Source organism: Lontra canadensis, unplaced genomic scaffold, assembly GCF_010015895.1.
Source record: "Lontra canadensis isolate GAN:19392208 unplaced genomic scaffold, GSC_riverotter_1.0 scaffold43, whole genome shotgun sequence".
Taxonomy (NCBI): Eukaryota; Metazoa; Chordata; class Mammalia; order Carnivora; family Mustelidae; genus Lontra; species Lontra canadensis.
In genome coordinates this window covers 3745100-3757711 of record NW_022631037.1, presented here as the reverse complement: position 1 = coordinate 3757711, position 12612 = coordinate 3745100, and the positions used below count along the sequence as shown (strand labels likewise).

The window sequence follows — 12612 nt, the reverse complement described above, 5'->3', positions numbered from 1 at the left end:
TCCCAGTGAAGGTCATAGCAGGAGAGGGGTGCAGGTCCCCAAACTGGGGAGCCTCTGGATGGCTTCTCCTTCCATCCCTGTCAGTCCACTGGGTTTCCCGTGGCCCCGGTGCGACAGCTGGAATGCCCACTCTGATGGAGGAGGAGGGTGGGCACAGAGAACCAAAGTCTGAACAAACCTAACTTAAACCAAGGCCTGCCTTGCTTCCTCCCTCCCTCCTTCCCTCCCTCCCTCACTCTCTTCCCTTCCTTTCAGGTGTCCCGGCCTGGATGGGCCACAAAGCCCTTATATTCATCGGCCCCTGCCTTCACCCTGAGGGTGGTCGCTCCCCTCCCAGCACAGCCTGGAGTGAGCTCGATAAAGGAAGCAACCCGCAGCTGGACAGCAAGGCCTACTCAGCATTACTGAGCACCTGCTGTGTGCCAGGCACTGCAGTGGCATTTTACATGGGTTCCCATAGGGTGGACACAGCAATGACCTCCATCTGACAGTGGAGAAGCCAGCTCAGGGGCTGAGCAGCTGACCCAAGTGGGTGCAGGTCAGTGAGCTCCCGAGTGCACAGGCTGTGGTCGTCAGAGGAAGCCTTCCTACCGAACCAGAGAGGCCTGGAAGCAGAGGGCAGGGGTGCGGGGGGCATTGTCCATGTAGGGTCAGGTGTCTGGAGCTTAGAGGCAGGGTCCTGCCAGAGGGCAGCAGAAAGCAGGCCGAAGGGGCAGGAGAACCCCAGGGTAGACCTATCTTAGGTCTCCTTGCCAGAAGTTCTGCCCATCAGCCCAGCCCTGGCCGTAACCCCTGGGAAACTGCCCTCCATGGGCTGCTTGTACAGGGCCCCTAGGAGGTCCCTTTCTTTCTTTTCTTTCTTTAAATATTTTATTTATTTATTAGACAGAGATCACAAGTCGGCAGAGAGGCAGGCAGAGAGAGAGGAGGAAGCCGGCTCCCTGCTGAGCAGAGAGCCCGATGTGGGGCTCCATCGCAGGACACTGGGATCACGACCTGAGCTGAAGACAGAGGCTTTAACCCACTGAGCCACCCAGGCGCCCCAAGGCGGTCCCTTTCTATCTGCTTGCCTCTCATCACCATCTCCAGCAGTCAATGGGTCAACTGCCCCAGAGACCAGCCAACGGGGCTGGGTCTAGAGACCAGGTTCTGTCCTGAGCTTCTCCTGGGAACCCACGGCAGCCCATGGCTATGGCAGACCCTGGAACTCATGACTGCTGGAGAGCTAAAGTCCTCTCTGGGGGGAGAGTGGAACTCACTCCTAGTCCTCTTTAGGGGGATCCTGGAGAGAGGGCAACTTGGGTGACCTCCAGCCCACCCTGGTTGCCAGTCTCCTATGGCCGCTGGCTTCAGTCTCCTGTGGACGCTGGCTCCCTGCGTGCAGGGAGGTGAGGCGCATTTGAGGAGCACTCTGTGACTTTGCGATTTACCCCAGGCCATGCAGGGGCTCAGCACCAGGAATGCCGTGTGCTTTTAGCCACTACACTGTGACTTTCCTTCTAGGCTGCCTTGTCACAGGAGAGGGGCACCTGCTGAAGAAAGGGAGATAAGATCAGTAGGGCCCAGGCCTTCAACAGGAGCTTGTGAAAGACATTGCTGAAGGGATGTCTCAAGGGCAACGGCCGCTGCGGCCGGGGGCGCTGGGGTGGGACAGGGGCCGTGGAGGGTGGGTGACATGAGGCCTCGGAGCAGGTGAGGAAGGGGCCGCTCTGGAGCAGGAGCAAGGACAGGCAGGCTGTGGGGCGTAGGGGGCGGGATGGGACGGGCTGGGGTGAGGATTCTGGAGCTCAGCAGCCTCGGGTGGACTGGGATGTGGTGGAGCCAAGACCCAGAGGGGAGACCGCCCAGGGAGCAAAGGCAAGGGTATGAGAAGGCACTGCCCTTGAGGGCCTTCTACTTCCCACGTGGAAATGGAGGCCCAGCCAGAGTCACACAGGTAGTGCTTGAGCCAGTCCAGACCCAGGCCCACTGCTCGGGTACAAGCCTGTCAGGGAGGCTCACTGAGGAAACCTGGGCAGCAGCGTGGAGCCCTGGACCGCCCTCTGCCTGCATGGAGTCCCGCTACCTTCGCTCTGCTGGCACTTTCCCTGTGACAGCTCACCGCGTCCCACGGGGGGCCCCTGATGCAGTACCTTAGTTTTCATGGCTCAGCCCTGCCTCCACCATTGCCTGGTCCTCTCCTGCATCTTAGAGAGACCTGGCAGGGAAGGGGAGTAAGGGGGAGGGCTAGAATCACTGATCAGACACCATTCGTGCATTCAATAAACATTTATTGAGCACTTACTGAACACCCGGTCTAGTGCTGAGGCCTCTAGGGAGATACAAGAGCAAGGCAGACCCATTTCTGCCCAGTTAGGGGGATTAGAGAAGCCTTTCCAACCATCAGGTCCAAGTATCATTTAAGGATGTGGGCTGGAGAGGGGAAGTGACTTGCCCAAGGCCATACGACTAGCTTGTAGCAGGTCCAGGCCCAGGCTCCTTCTGAGGCACGCTGCTCCTCAATCTTCCAGCAAATTCTCACTGAGCAACACCTGTGTTCCAGGCCCTGCCCTGGGCCTCGGGGAAATACATCTGTGAGCTCAGTAGTAAGGAGGGTGGGGGTGGGGTGCTTCAGTCTCATGCTTCCCCTGAAAATGAGAGGGAAGTTCCAGGGCCCCACCTCAGGAGGCTGGACTTCCCCTCTCTCACCCTCAGACAGGATATAAAAGTCCCTTCCTAGCTACTTTCAGAAAAGAGGAGGTGAGAGGTGTCGGCTTGCAGACCTCCAGGTGAGAGGCGCGCAGGGGGCCTGCCTGTGGGCAGGATGCGGGTGTCGATCCCTTGCCCCGCTGTCGCCAGGGGCCTCATTGCAGAGAAGAAGCTGTTCCTTGCCCTGGCAGGGGTCCTGGCCGCACTCACCTTGGCCCTGCCCTGTGAGAGCACTGGCTCAGGTAACAGCCCTTTGGACAGCCAAGGAGGAGGGCAACAGAGGGGGGAGGTGTCCCGGTCTGGGGGGAGCCCATGGTTCCCCTGGACACTGAGTCCCCTTTCCTCTGAACAGCCTCCCCTGTGACCGTGGAGACTTCGGTCCTTCGGGACTGCATAACAGAGGCCAAGCTGCTGGTGGATGCTGCCTACAATCAGACTCAGAGGAGGTGGGTCTGGGAGGGTCAGTGCAGTGGGTGAGCTCCAGCCATGGTGATGTCAACCATCACCCTGCCCCTGGGTACTTGGGACAGTGCCATGTCGGTAGACAGTCTCCCTTCTGTCCATCCTGTCGGTTCACACTGCCCGGGCTGGGGCTCTGCTGGGGGCTCTGCTTCCTTTCTCCAGCCCTTGCTCTTCCCCCGCAGCATCACAGAGCGCCTCCGCAGTGGCCTAGCCAGCCCCATGGACCTCCTGTCCTACTTCAAACAACCGTTAGCAACCACCAGGACAGTGGTCCGGGCTGCCGACTACATGCACGTGGCCTTGGAGCTGCTGGAGGGGAAGTTACAACTCCAGGGATCCAGTTCCCTCAACGTCACTGGTACTGTGCTCCCCACTGAGGCCCAGGGCCTGCCCTGGCCTGGGAAAGGAGGGTACACAGCCTGGACTATTGGGAGGGAAGAGGCTCCGGGGATGGGAGATATGGAACAGGCCAGCTCAGGAAGGAGCCAGGACCCTGCCCCCTTGTCCCACCCCAGATGTACTGACAGAACCCCAGCTTCGGCTGCTGTCTCAGGCCAGTGGCTGTGCTCTCCAGGACCAGGAGGAGAAGTGCAGCAACAAGTATAGAACCATCACTGGGAGATGCAACAACAGGTGGGTGCGGGGGCCGCAGCTGACCGAGAAGGCCTCCCTCCCCTCTGCCACCCCTCACCCCACGGTGAGTGCTCTCCAGGCCCAGAAATCCTGCCAACTAGAGCCAACTCTCTGCTGCAGGAGAAGACCCTTGCTGGGGTCCTCCAACCAGGCCCTGGCCCGCTGGCTGCCAGCTGAGTACGAGGACAGGCTGTCCCTCCCCTTCGGCTGGACACCCAACAGGAGGCGCAATGGTTTCCTCCTCCCTCTTGTGAGTAGGGGCTGAGGGTCTGGGTCCGGAGGGCACTCCGAGGCTTCGAAACATTAAGAGTATAGCCCCCAGCCGGCTGGAATCCTGGCTCTGCCACTGGCCAGCTCTGACTCTGAGCAACTCATACCTCTGAGTCTCAGTCTCCCCATCTGTAAAATGGCAGTAGAATCCACTTCGTGTCTCTGGTGTGTGAATTATAAGGTCCATAGTATGAACATCTACATAGGACGTGATCTAGTAATGCCAGCCAGTATAGTGCCGAAAGAATTAGTATCAAAGTATCTATCCAAGTAAAAGAGCAGCATGTCTTACTCTATGTCTATTGATTGAAATGATTTCATATTTATCAGTTTATCAATTTTCTATTCATATGTCAATATGACTCCTCCATCAACATCTGTGTATTATTTCTTCCATCTGTCTGTCCAATTCCTTCTGTATTTGTTATCCATCACCTACCAACTGGTCCATGCATCTCTCAGTCACTTCTGTCGTCTCATTGGTCTATAAACTGATCTATCCATTCGATCTGTTTACCTCTTTGGAAGAGCTGGTCAGGTCTCAGCCAGTCAACCCGGCCTCTGCCTTTCTCTACTCCTGGAATCCTCAGGAGCCACAACTGAGGCCATGAGCACCCCACAGTGGGTGGGACAAAGTGCAGCTGGGGAGGGAAGGGCAAGAGAGGAGGAGAGACCGTGTTCACGCCAGCAGGGGGATTCTGCAGAGCTGGCCTGGGATGCCTCACGCTGACCTCTCTTCCTACCAGGTCCGAGCTGTCTCCAACCAGATAGTGCGCTTTCCCAGCGAAAGGCTGACCTCCGACCCAGGCAGGGCTCTTATGTTCATGCAGTGGGGCCAATTCATTGACCACGACTTGGACTTCAGCCCTGAGTCCCCAGCCAGAGTGGCCTTCACTGCGGGCGTGGACTGCGAGAAGAGCTGTGCCCAGCTGCCCCCCTGCTTCCCCATCAAGGTACCTCCGCTGGGCTGTAGGCCAAGCGCTGGGGGGTGGGGGGTGCCTAAGGAAGCTCCCGGTTCAAGGAGCTGTCTGTGGTGCTGAAGTGTCGGACAAAGGTGAGGAGCCGGACCCTGTACATACCCCCGGGTTCTGTGTGTGTTTGGAGGGTGAGGATGGGGGTGGGGCAAACTGCCAGCAGGTTTAGTGCAGGTTTCACAGAGGAGGAAGCACTGGAGACTAGCCCTGACCCATGGGTCTGATCCGACAGGGGAAGCCTCCGGACTGCTGCTTTTGAGAGCCTTTAGGGACTCTTAGCTCTTGCCCTTCTCTCCTTCCTGAAGAGGTCCAAGGGCCCTGCAGCTCTCACCAGTTCCTGGGGTGCTGTTGTGAGCAGGGTGCTATCATTCAGGCTGAGAGGCAAGGATGGTGTGGAACACTGGGGAAGGAAAGCCGGACTCCAGGGAGCAGAGCCTCTCTGGGGATATGGGCCCAGGGAGGCGGGGGACACACGTGCATACACTCCCACATTCATTCACCCCTAACAGGTAGGGTGATATTCATGGGGCAACCTTACCCATTCCTCAAGCTCTGGTTCAAGAGCAGCTCCTTGGGGGAATCTTCCTATATCTTCCTAGCACACCTTTTGTTTTTGGCTTTTAGATCAAGCATAGCAAATAGCACCTCAATTTATAGTCACATTCCCTACTTGTGCAGCTGTTTTCACTGAACGCCAGCTTCCTGCAACCTGTGCTGGGTTGTGCTGACCTTTGTTGGTTTCCAAAGCACCCAGCATAGAAGGGTGCTTAGGAAATATCTGTAGAATTAAATAGAATGAGAGTAGCACAATCCCAAATGTCAGGAGAACTAGGTCATAATCCTTCCTCTCCTGCTAACAAGTTGTCACTTCCTTTCTCTGAGCCTCAGTTTCCCCATTTGTAAAATGAGGATCCTTTCATGACTCTCTGATACAAAGCGCTAAGGATGCTCAGATTGACCTGCTGAGCAGCGTGAGTCTGGGTGAGTCAAGGAGGGCTTCCTAGAGGAGGAGAGTTTCAAGAAAGGTTTTGAAGCAGGTGAGGAATAATCCAGAGGAGTGAGCTTGCTCTTGAGGGCCCCCCTTGCCACCGGCTCCTTTTCCACCTCAGATCCCACCCAATGACCCCCGCATCAGGAACCAGCGTGACTGCATCCCCTTCTTCCGCTCGGCACCTGCATGCCCCCAAAACAGGAACAAAGTCCGAAACCAGCTCAACTCGCTCACCTCCTTCTTGGATGCCAGCATGGTGTATGGCAGCGAGGTCTCTCTCGCCCTGCGGCTTCGCAACCAGACAAATTTCCTGGGGCTGCTGGCTGTCAACACCCGCTTCAGCGACAACGGCCGGGCCCTGCTGCCCTTCGACAACCTTCGCGATGACCCCTGCCTCCTCACCAACCGCGAAGCACGCATCCCCTGCTTCCTAGCAGGTCAGCCCCCGGTGGTCGCCTGAAGAAGAGGTTAAATAAGACCTGGTACAAAAGAGTTTTGTTCAAAACCAGCAAGTGACTGTAAAGCCCAGGAGTTTGCTTTCCTTCCGGGCCTCCAGGAGAAGCTCTGTCTATAGGAATGGGCTCTGCCCAACCCTCTTTCTCTTTCCCCTGGGCTCCTGGGGAAAGCAGTCTGCTCCCAAGTCCACAGCTGGGGAAAGGTCTAGCTCTTGGTGGAGAGTGTGTTGATGGCTGCAGTTCACCGGACAGGTGGGCTCGCAGTCCCAAAGTCAAGGTTCCTAGGGTCATCCGGGTCCCTCCACCAGCTGTAGGCCTGGTCACTGGTAGAACAGAATCATGCCCAAGCCCAGCAGCTGCTCTGTGCTTTCCCACTTGCATGAACCTGTTTCAGTAAATTTGGGACCTGAGACCCCACTGTCTCCCCCATCCTGACCTGTTGTGTGGGGTGGCGGGTGGCAGTCAGTGAGGAGCCCCATTGCCTAGCTGAGGAGATGGAAGTCCAGTGAGGACCGGGAACTTGGCCCAGGTCATAACATGCTACCACCTCCTTCTGGTCCCCAGAGCTCTGTCTGCCTTAGCAGAAAGACATTTCTCTGGGGAGGGTTGTGTTGACTCTGAACTTGGGGTTTTCAAGGTGACTCCCGATCATCGGAAACCCCCAAACTGGCGGCTATGCACACCCTCTTTATGCGGGAGCACAACCGGCTGGCTACGGAGCTAAAGCGTCTGAATCCTCAGTGGACGGGAGACAAGCTGTACCAGGAGGCCCGGAAGATCGTGGGCGCCATGGTACAGGTAGGGAGTCCTGGGCCCAGCACCCTCAGAAGACAATCTGGCATGAGACACCATTTGGTAGAGTGGCTCCCACCTCCCTTAATACATCCTTTGGGGCTGTGCCTCAAATCAGCTGGGTCTGGGTAATGGGGAGTGTACCTGAAGTCTGACCTGTGTGGCAAGCTCTGCCACTAACTTGCTGTGTGACACTGTCCTTGTCACCCCGCTCTCTGTGCTTTGGGACCTTCATCGGCCAATGGGAAATGCATATTTCCACATTTGACACGATGGCAATAAAGAATTGGTATGTCTGAGGGGCCCTTCAGAAAGCGAAAGTTTTGTCCAAAGGCAAAGGAATGGGGTGGACAGCTGCTAAGGTAATGTTCCTCCTGCCTTCTCTTGTAGATCATCACCTACCGAGACTTTCTGCCCCTGGTTCTAGGCAAGGCCCGGGCCAGCAGAACACTAGGACCCTACCGTGGGTATTGCTCCAAAGTGGACCCTCGTGTGGCCAATGTCTTCACCCTGGCCTTCCGCTTCGGCCACACCATGCTCCAGCCCTTCATGTTCCGCTTGGACAGCCAGTACCGGGCCTCAGCTCCCAACTCGCGCGTCCCGCTTAGCACGAGCTTCTTTGCCAGCTGGCGAGTCGTGCATGAAGGTGACCAGGTCTTAAAAGCAGATGGAAATGGGGGTGGGGCCAAGCTTAGAGCCAGGAGGCTGGGCTGCTGCTCAGGCCACTGCTAACCATCTCCCCAGGGCAGTACAAGGCAGGTACACCAAGACCCTCAGGCCTGGGCCTCCTACCCCCTCAGGGATCAGAGAATTTCCAAAGGGAAGGAGACTCATGTCAGATGGGCTTGTGGGCCGGGTAGGAGGTTGTCTTCTGCTCCTTCTTCAAGAAGTAGGGGTGAATTCTTTCCCTGCCAACCTCAGCTCCCTTTAAGTCTACCCAGGCCTTTGTTTCCTGATACAAACATTACGGAATGTAAGCCACTGACTTGTCCCCCTCTGAGCTAGCTTGGCCTCCTAATGACCCAGGGTCTCCCCAGAGGCCAATCCGGTCCTTGCTGCTCACATTTCCCGACACTAGGTGGCATCGACCCCATCATCCGAGGCCTCATGGCCACCCCTGCCAAGCTGAACCGTCAGGATTCCATATTGGTGGACGAGCTTCGGGACCGGCTGTTTCAGCAGGTGCGAAGGATAGGACTGGACTTGGCGGCTCTCAACATGCAGCGCAGCCGGGACCATGGCCTCCCAGGTGAGGGCTCTGCTCAGCCTGGAGCTGCCGCTGGGGGTGGGGGCATGTTTCAGAGGAGACCCTTGGGGCATCCTTTCTGGCTGCAACCATGTACCCCGTGCGCTGTGGTTCAGAAGCACATAAGGCCGAGCTCGGAAAAGGAAAGGAAAGCGTCCCTGTGACCACCCTTTGCCATCCTGCCACATCTTCGCCCCCTGCTGTAGGTCCTCTAGCTGTAGGTTCACAGCACGGCCACGACCTAAACACGATCTGCTTGTGGACAAAGCAGATTAGGACATCCTGGGTGGAGAAAACAGTAGGGTCAAAGGGCAGGGAAGAAGTGCCCCGTTCCCTGCTACCCTGGCGAGTTCCAAGGAGGAAGATTCTAGTTCTGGGGACATAGGAACTGGCTCCGGGCTCTAAGTGCAGAAAAGCAAAGAGCCCAAGAGGCCGGAACCCAGGTGGAGTAAACTTAAGACGGCCTTGGCTGTTTCCTGAGGACACAAAAATCTCAGGAAAGAAGAAAAGTGTATCCCAGGAAAGAAGAAAACTTAAGCACTTTACCAGGAATTTTCATGGCTATTAATAATTTTGTTCTGCCAATGACCCTGAGAAGCAATTATTACGGCCGTTTTAATGGATGAGGAAATAAGTTCAGAGACAGCTAGTCATTCTCTCGAAGCCACATATCTAGGAAGTAGTAAAATTTGAATCAGGTTCAGAATGTCTCCTTCCTTCCTTCTGTGCAAGCCATAATGTTAGGGGAAGGCTTTGTTCACCATCTTGTCCCCTCTCCCCCTCCCCTACTTTCCTGTCTACTACCTGAATCCCCATCTGCCTCCGCTCATCTGTGGCTCTGTGTAATGGGATGGGGGCAGTCTCCACTCCACCTACCAGAGCACCTGGTAGGCTCACAGCTGGTGCTCAAGAACCTATTCTTGCCTCCTTACATGGGGCTGGGGGTGGAGGGGTCCCCACCACTAAAGAGCCGTGGGCGCCCCCTGCTGGAGAACTGAGATTGCCAGTTACCCAGGTGCCACACCTTGCCCTCCAAGCTGTCCCAGAAATAACTGTCCAGACACTAGCTCCCACAGTCTCCTCCAATCCCATCCCAAGTTCAACACCAAATTTAGAATTGGAAGAGCTTGTATGAAATTCACTTACTGATGGGGTAACCTGAAGAAACTCACAGTTGCTCAAGCTGGGCAAATACCCATTGATACAATGGAGATTACAAAGTGCCTCACAGAGGTGCTGTGAGGACCCTAAAAGATGATCACGACCAGTGCTTAGTGAGGTAAAGCATTATATCGTCTTCCTTTGCTCACCCTGAGGATGGTGTTTGTGAGTTGTAGTTCAATGGACAATATTGGGCAGGTGTTTCTTCAAGGTTAGGGCAAATCTGTCTCCTATCTTCATGGTCCCCGCCCCATCCTCTGGCTTGGTCCTGGGTGGGATCCTAATAGCAGAGAAATCAGAAGACTGGTCTTGGTAGTGAAAAAAATGTTCAAATGGCTTTGTTGGGATATAATTAGCATATTGTAAAATTCCCCCATATGAAGTATACGATTCTATGACTTCAGTATATCTAGAGTTGTGCATCGATCGCTCTTTTTGCGGGGTGGGCATCTGTTAAGGTCTTCGGCCCACTGATCACCATTGCTAATGTCAGCACATTTTCCTCACTCACAAAAGAAACCTTACAATAACGGTCACTGCTGTCCCCACCCCAGCCCTTGACAATCACTGATCTTTCTATGTCTACACGGTTGCCTGCTCTGGACCTTTCATGTAGATGGAATCAAACGGCATGTGGTCCTTTTCTGAGTAAACTTTAACCAGGCTCTTCATTTCTTCGTTTGTTCGCCTATGTATTTGTTCATTCTTTCCTTCTCCAGATCTGAGTAAGAGTCTTTTATGTTCTGCGTCTGTCTCATTTGTACCTAAGTGATGCACTTGAGCCCAATAGCCCTGGGGTATTAGGTGTTGTATTAGGACACACTCCTCAGTTTGGTGCACACAGAGCATGGTTGTCTACTCACTTTGGAAACTAGAGGGCAGTGGTTTGATCTTTGGAAGGTTCAGTCTCTTCTGTCAGCAGGGATCTTGCTCTGCCTGACATTTCCTGACCCCAGAGCTCTCTCAGGAGAAACTGTGGAGAAGCAGAAGCTAAGGGGAAGTCAGCAGGGTGAGACTGACCTTCCTCCGCCCCCTTTCCCTACAGGGTACAATGCCTGGAGGCACTTCTGTGGGCTCTCCCAGCCCCGGAACCTGGCACAGCTCAGCCGGGTGCTGCAAAACCAGGATTTGGCGAGGAAGTTCCTGAATCTGTACGGGACACCTGACAACATTGACATCTGGATTGGGGCCATCGCCGAGCCTCTTTTGCCAGGGGCCCGAGTGGGGCCTCTTCTGGCTTGTCTTTTTGAAAACCAGTTCAGGAGAGCCCGAGATGGGGACAGGTAAGGGACCCTCCCCTGAAGAGACCAGCCCCAGAGACAGGGCAGAAAAGCACTAGCATGTCAAGACTCAGCAAGGGGGAAAGCGCCCTTTCTGGATTTGTTTCTTCTGAGCTCACAGGGTCCGAGGCCAAGAGGCTCCTCTGCGGAGAGCCTGGACAGAGTGAGAGACCATGGGCTGGGCAAGGCTGATGGTGCCTGAGCAGTTTGGCCAGGAGGTCCCAGAAAACATAGGCAGAAAGGACTAAATCTGGTTTCCTTCCAATAAAGCTTATCATTTACGACCCGAGTCCAGGTTCAAATCCAGCCCTGGCCGCTTAAATTACTACGCCCTTGATACTGAGCAATTTCCTTGACCACTGTACTTGTTTCTTCATTTATAAATTCATTTGTGAATTTCTTCATTTATAAATTTTTGCGGGAATTCTGGAGAGACGAGTGAAATAATGTGACGTTCGGGAAATACTGCAGGTGCTTGTTATGTTCATTCCTCCCTGACCTTCACCTACATCTCTTGACTTGTCTTGGTAGGTTCTGGTGGGAAAAACGGGGCGTTTTCACCACAGAACAGCGCAAGGCCTTGAGCAAGATTTCCTTGTCTCGAATCGTGTGCGACAATACCGGCATCACCACCGTTTCGAGGGACATCTTCAGGGCCAACACCTACCCGCGGGGCTTTGTGAGCTGCACCTCCATCCCGAAGCTGAACCTGTCAGCCTGGCGGGGCACATGAGGCCTCTACAGGTAAGGGGCGTCCCTCCTCCAACATCCTTCCCTGACCAGATGGCTGAGTCCTTTTAGACTTCCAAGCAGGGACAACCAAACCTGTCACCAGAGGCAGGGTGGTCTTCCCTGCTGGCTTCCGGTATGCTAGCTTCTGGACAGAGAGTTAATCCAAGGCCTAGGACTTTGGGGGGCAATCGGGAAGCCTTAGCTTAGTCGTCAGCACCCTAAGACAGCCCCGTGTCTGGACCTCCAGCAAATTCCTCACTTGCTCATGTCTGCTGTTCCACAGGAGCCCACCCCAAGCCTCCGGCCACAGGCACAAGGGAACCTGGGGAAGACCACGAGGAGGCCTCCTCCCCTGGAGCAACCGCACCTGCTGACGCTTTTGCTGGCTCTGGCTCATGGCTGGCTCTGTGGCTGGGAGCGACAGCCAGGGCGACAGCCAGGGCTCCCGGCAGCAGTGAACTCGCCCACCTTGGGAGCCTCGTAGGTCTTAGGTCTATTGGCTCTGGGTGCAAGAAGGTCTTGAGGCCCAGGCAAGAAGAGTCATCTGGTTGGTCTCTGACCTTTTTGCTATTTCCCAGCCTGTCCCCGTCCCCCGGCCATGACTGCAGCTCACAGCACACCCGGACCCAGCTGCCCCACCACCCTCTGCTAAGCCTGCAGGCCGGGTGGTGAGCTCCGCTTGTACCAATAAAAGACTGCTTAGGGCAAGAGCTGGTTTCTGCGTTAGGCTGGGGAGGGCACAGCCTCAGCCTCGTGCTTTGCTCCAAACATTTGAGAGGAACACTGCCTGGACCCCACTGGGACTAACCCCTAAGCCTCTCTTGTGGGCTGACTCCAGACACTCTTGAGTGGGGAAGGGCAGAAAAGGGAAGGTTCAGGAGAATACCCTGGCCACGCCAGCAACCTGAGCAGAAAAACAGCCAACATG

The 12612-nt window shown here is 55.4% G+C and overlaps 1 protein-coding gene across 1 annotated transcript; it reads left to right on the top strand.

The window, feature by feature from the left end:
* Positions 1 to 2754: 2754 nt before the first annotated feature.
* On the top strand, positions 2755 to 12583 carry EPX (eosinophil peroxidase). The gene is made up of 13 exons (XM_032871971.1): positions 2755 to 2930; positions 3041 to 3134; positions 3333 to 3508; positions 3666 to 3783; positions 3904 to 4033; positions 4800 to 5006; positions 6137 to 6455; positions 7111 to 7271; positions 7656 to 7911; positions 8344 to 8514; positions 10718 to 10955; positions 11484 to 11696; positions 11968 to 12583. The coding sequence occupies exons 1-12, from the start codon at positions 2804 to 2806 to the stop codon at positions 11683 to 11685; spliced, it is 2199 nt and encodes a 732-aa protein (XP_032727862.1). The 5' UTR covers positions 2755 to 2803; the 3' UTR covers positions 11686 to 11696; positions 11968 to 12583.
* The last annotated feature ends 29 nt before the right edge of the window (positions 12584 to 12612 follow it).

Bases quoted from the DNA above. Each gene is read 5' to 3' on its own strand.
- EPX (XM_032871971.1), top strand. From the start codon at position 2,804: ATGCGGGTGTCGATCCCTTGCCCCGCTGTCGCCAGGGGCCTCATTGCA. The intron at 4,034-4,799 runs GTGAGTAGGGGC...TCTTCCTACCAG, and splicing joins ATGGTTTCCTCCTCCCTCTT to GTCCGAGCTGTCTCCAACCA. The intron at 6,456-7,110 runs GTCAGCCCCCGG...GGGGTTTTCAAG, and splicing joins CATCCCCTGCTTCCTAGCAG to GTGACTCCCGATCATCGGAA.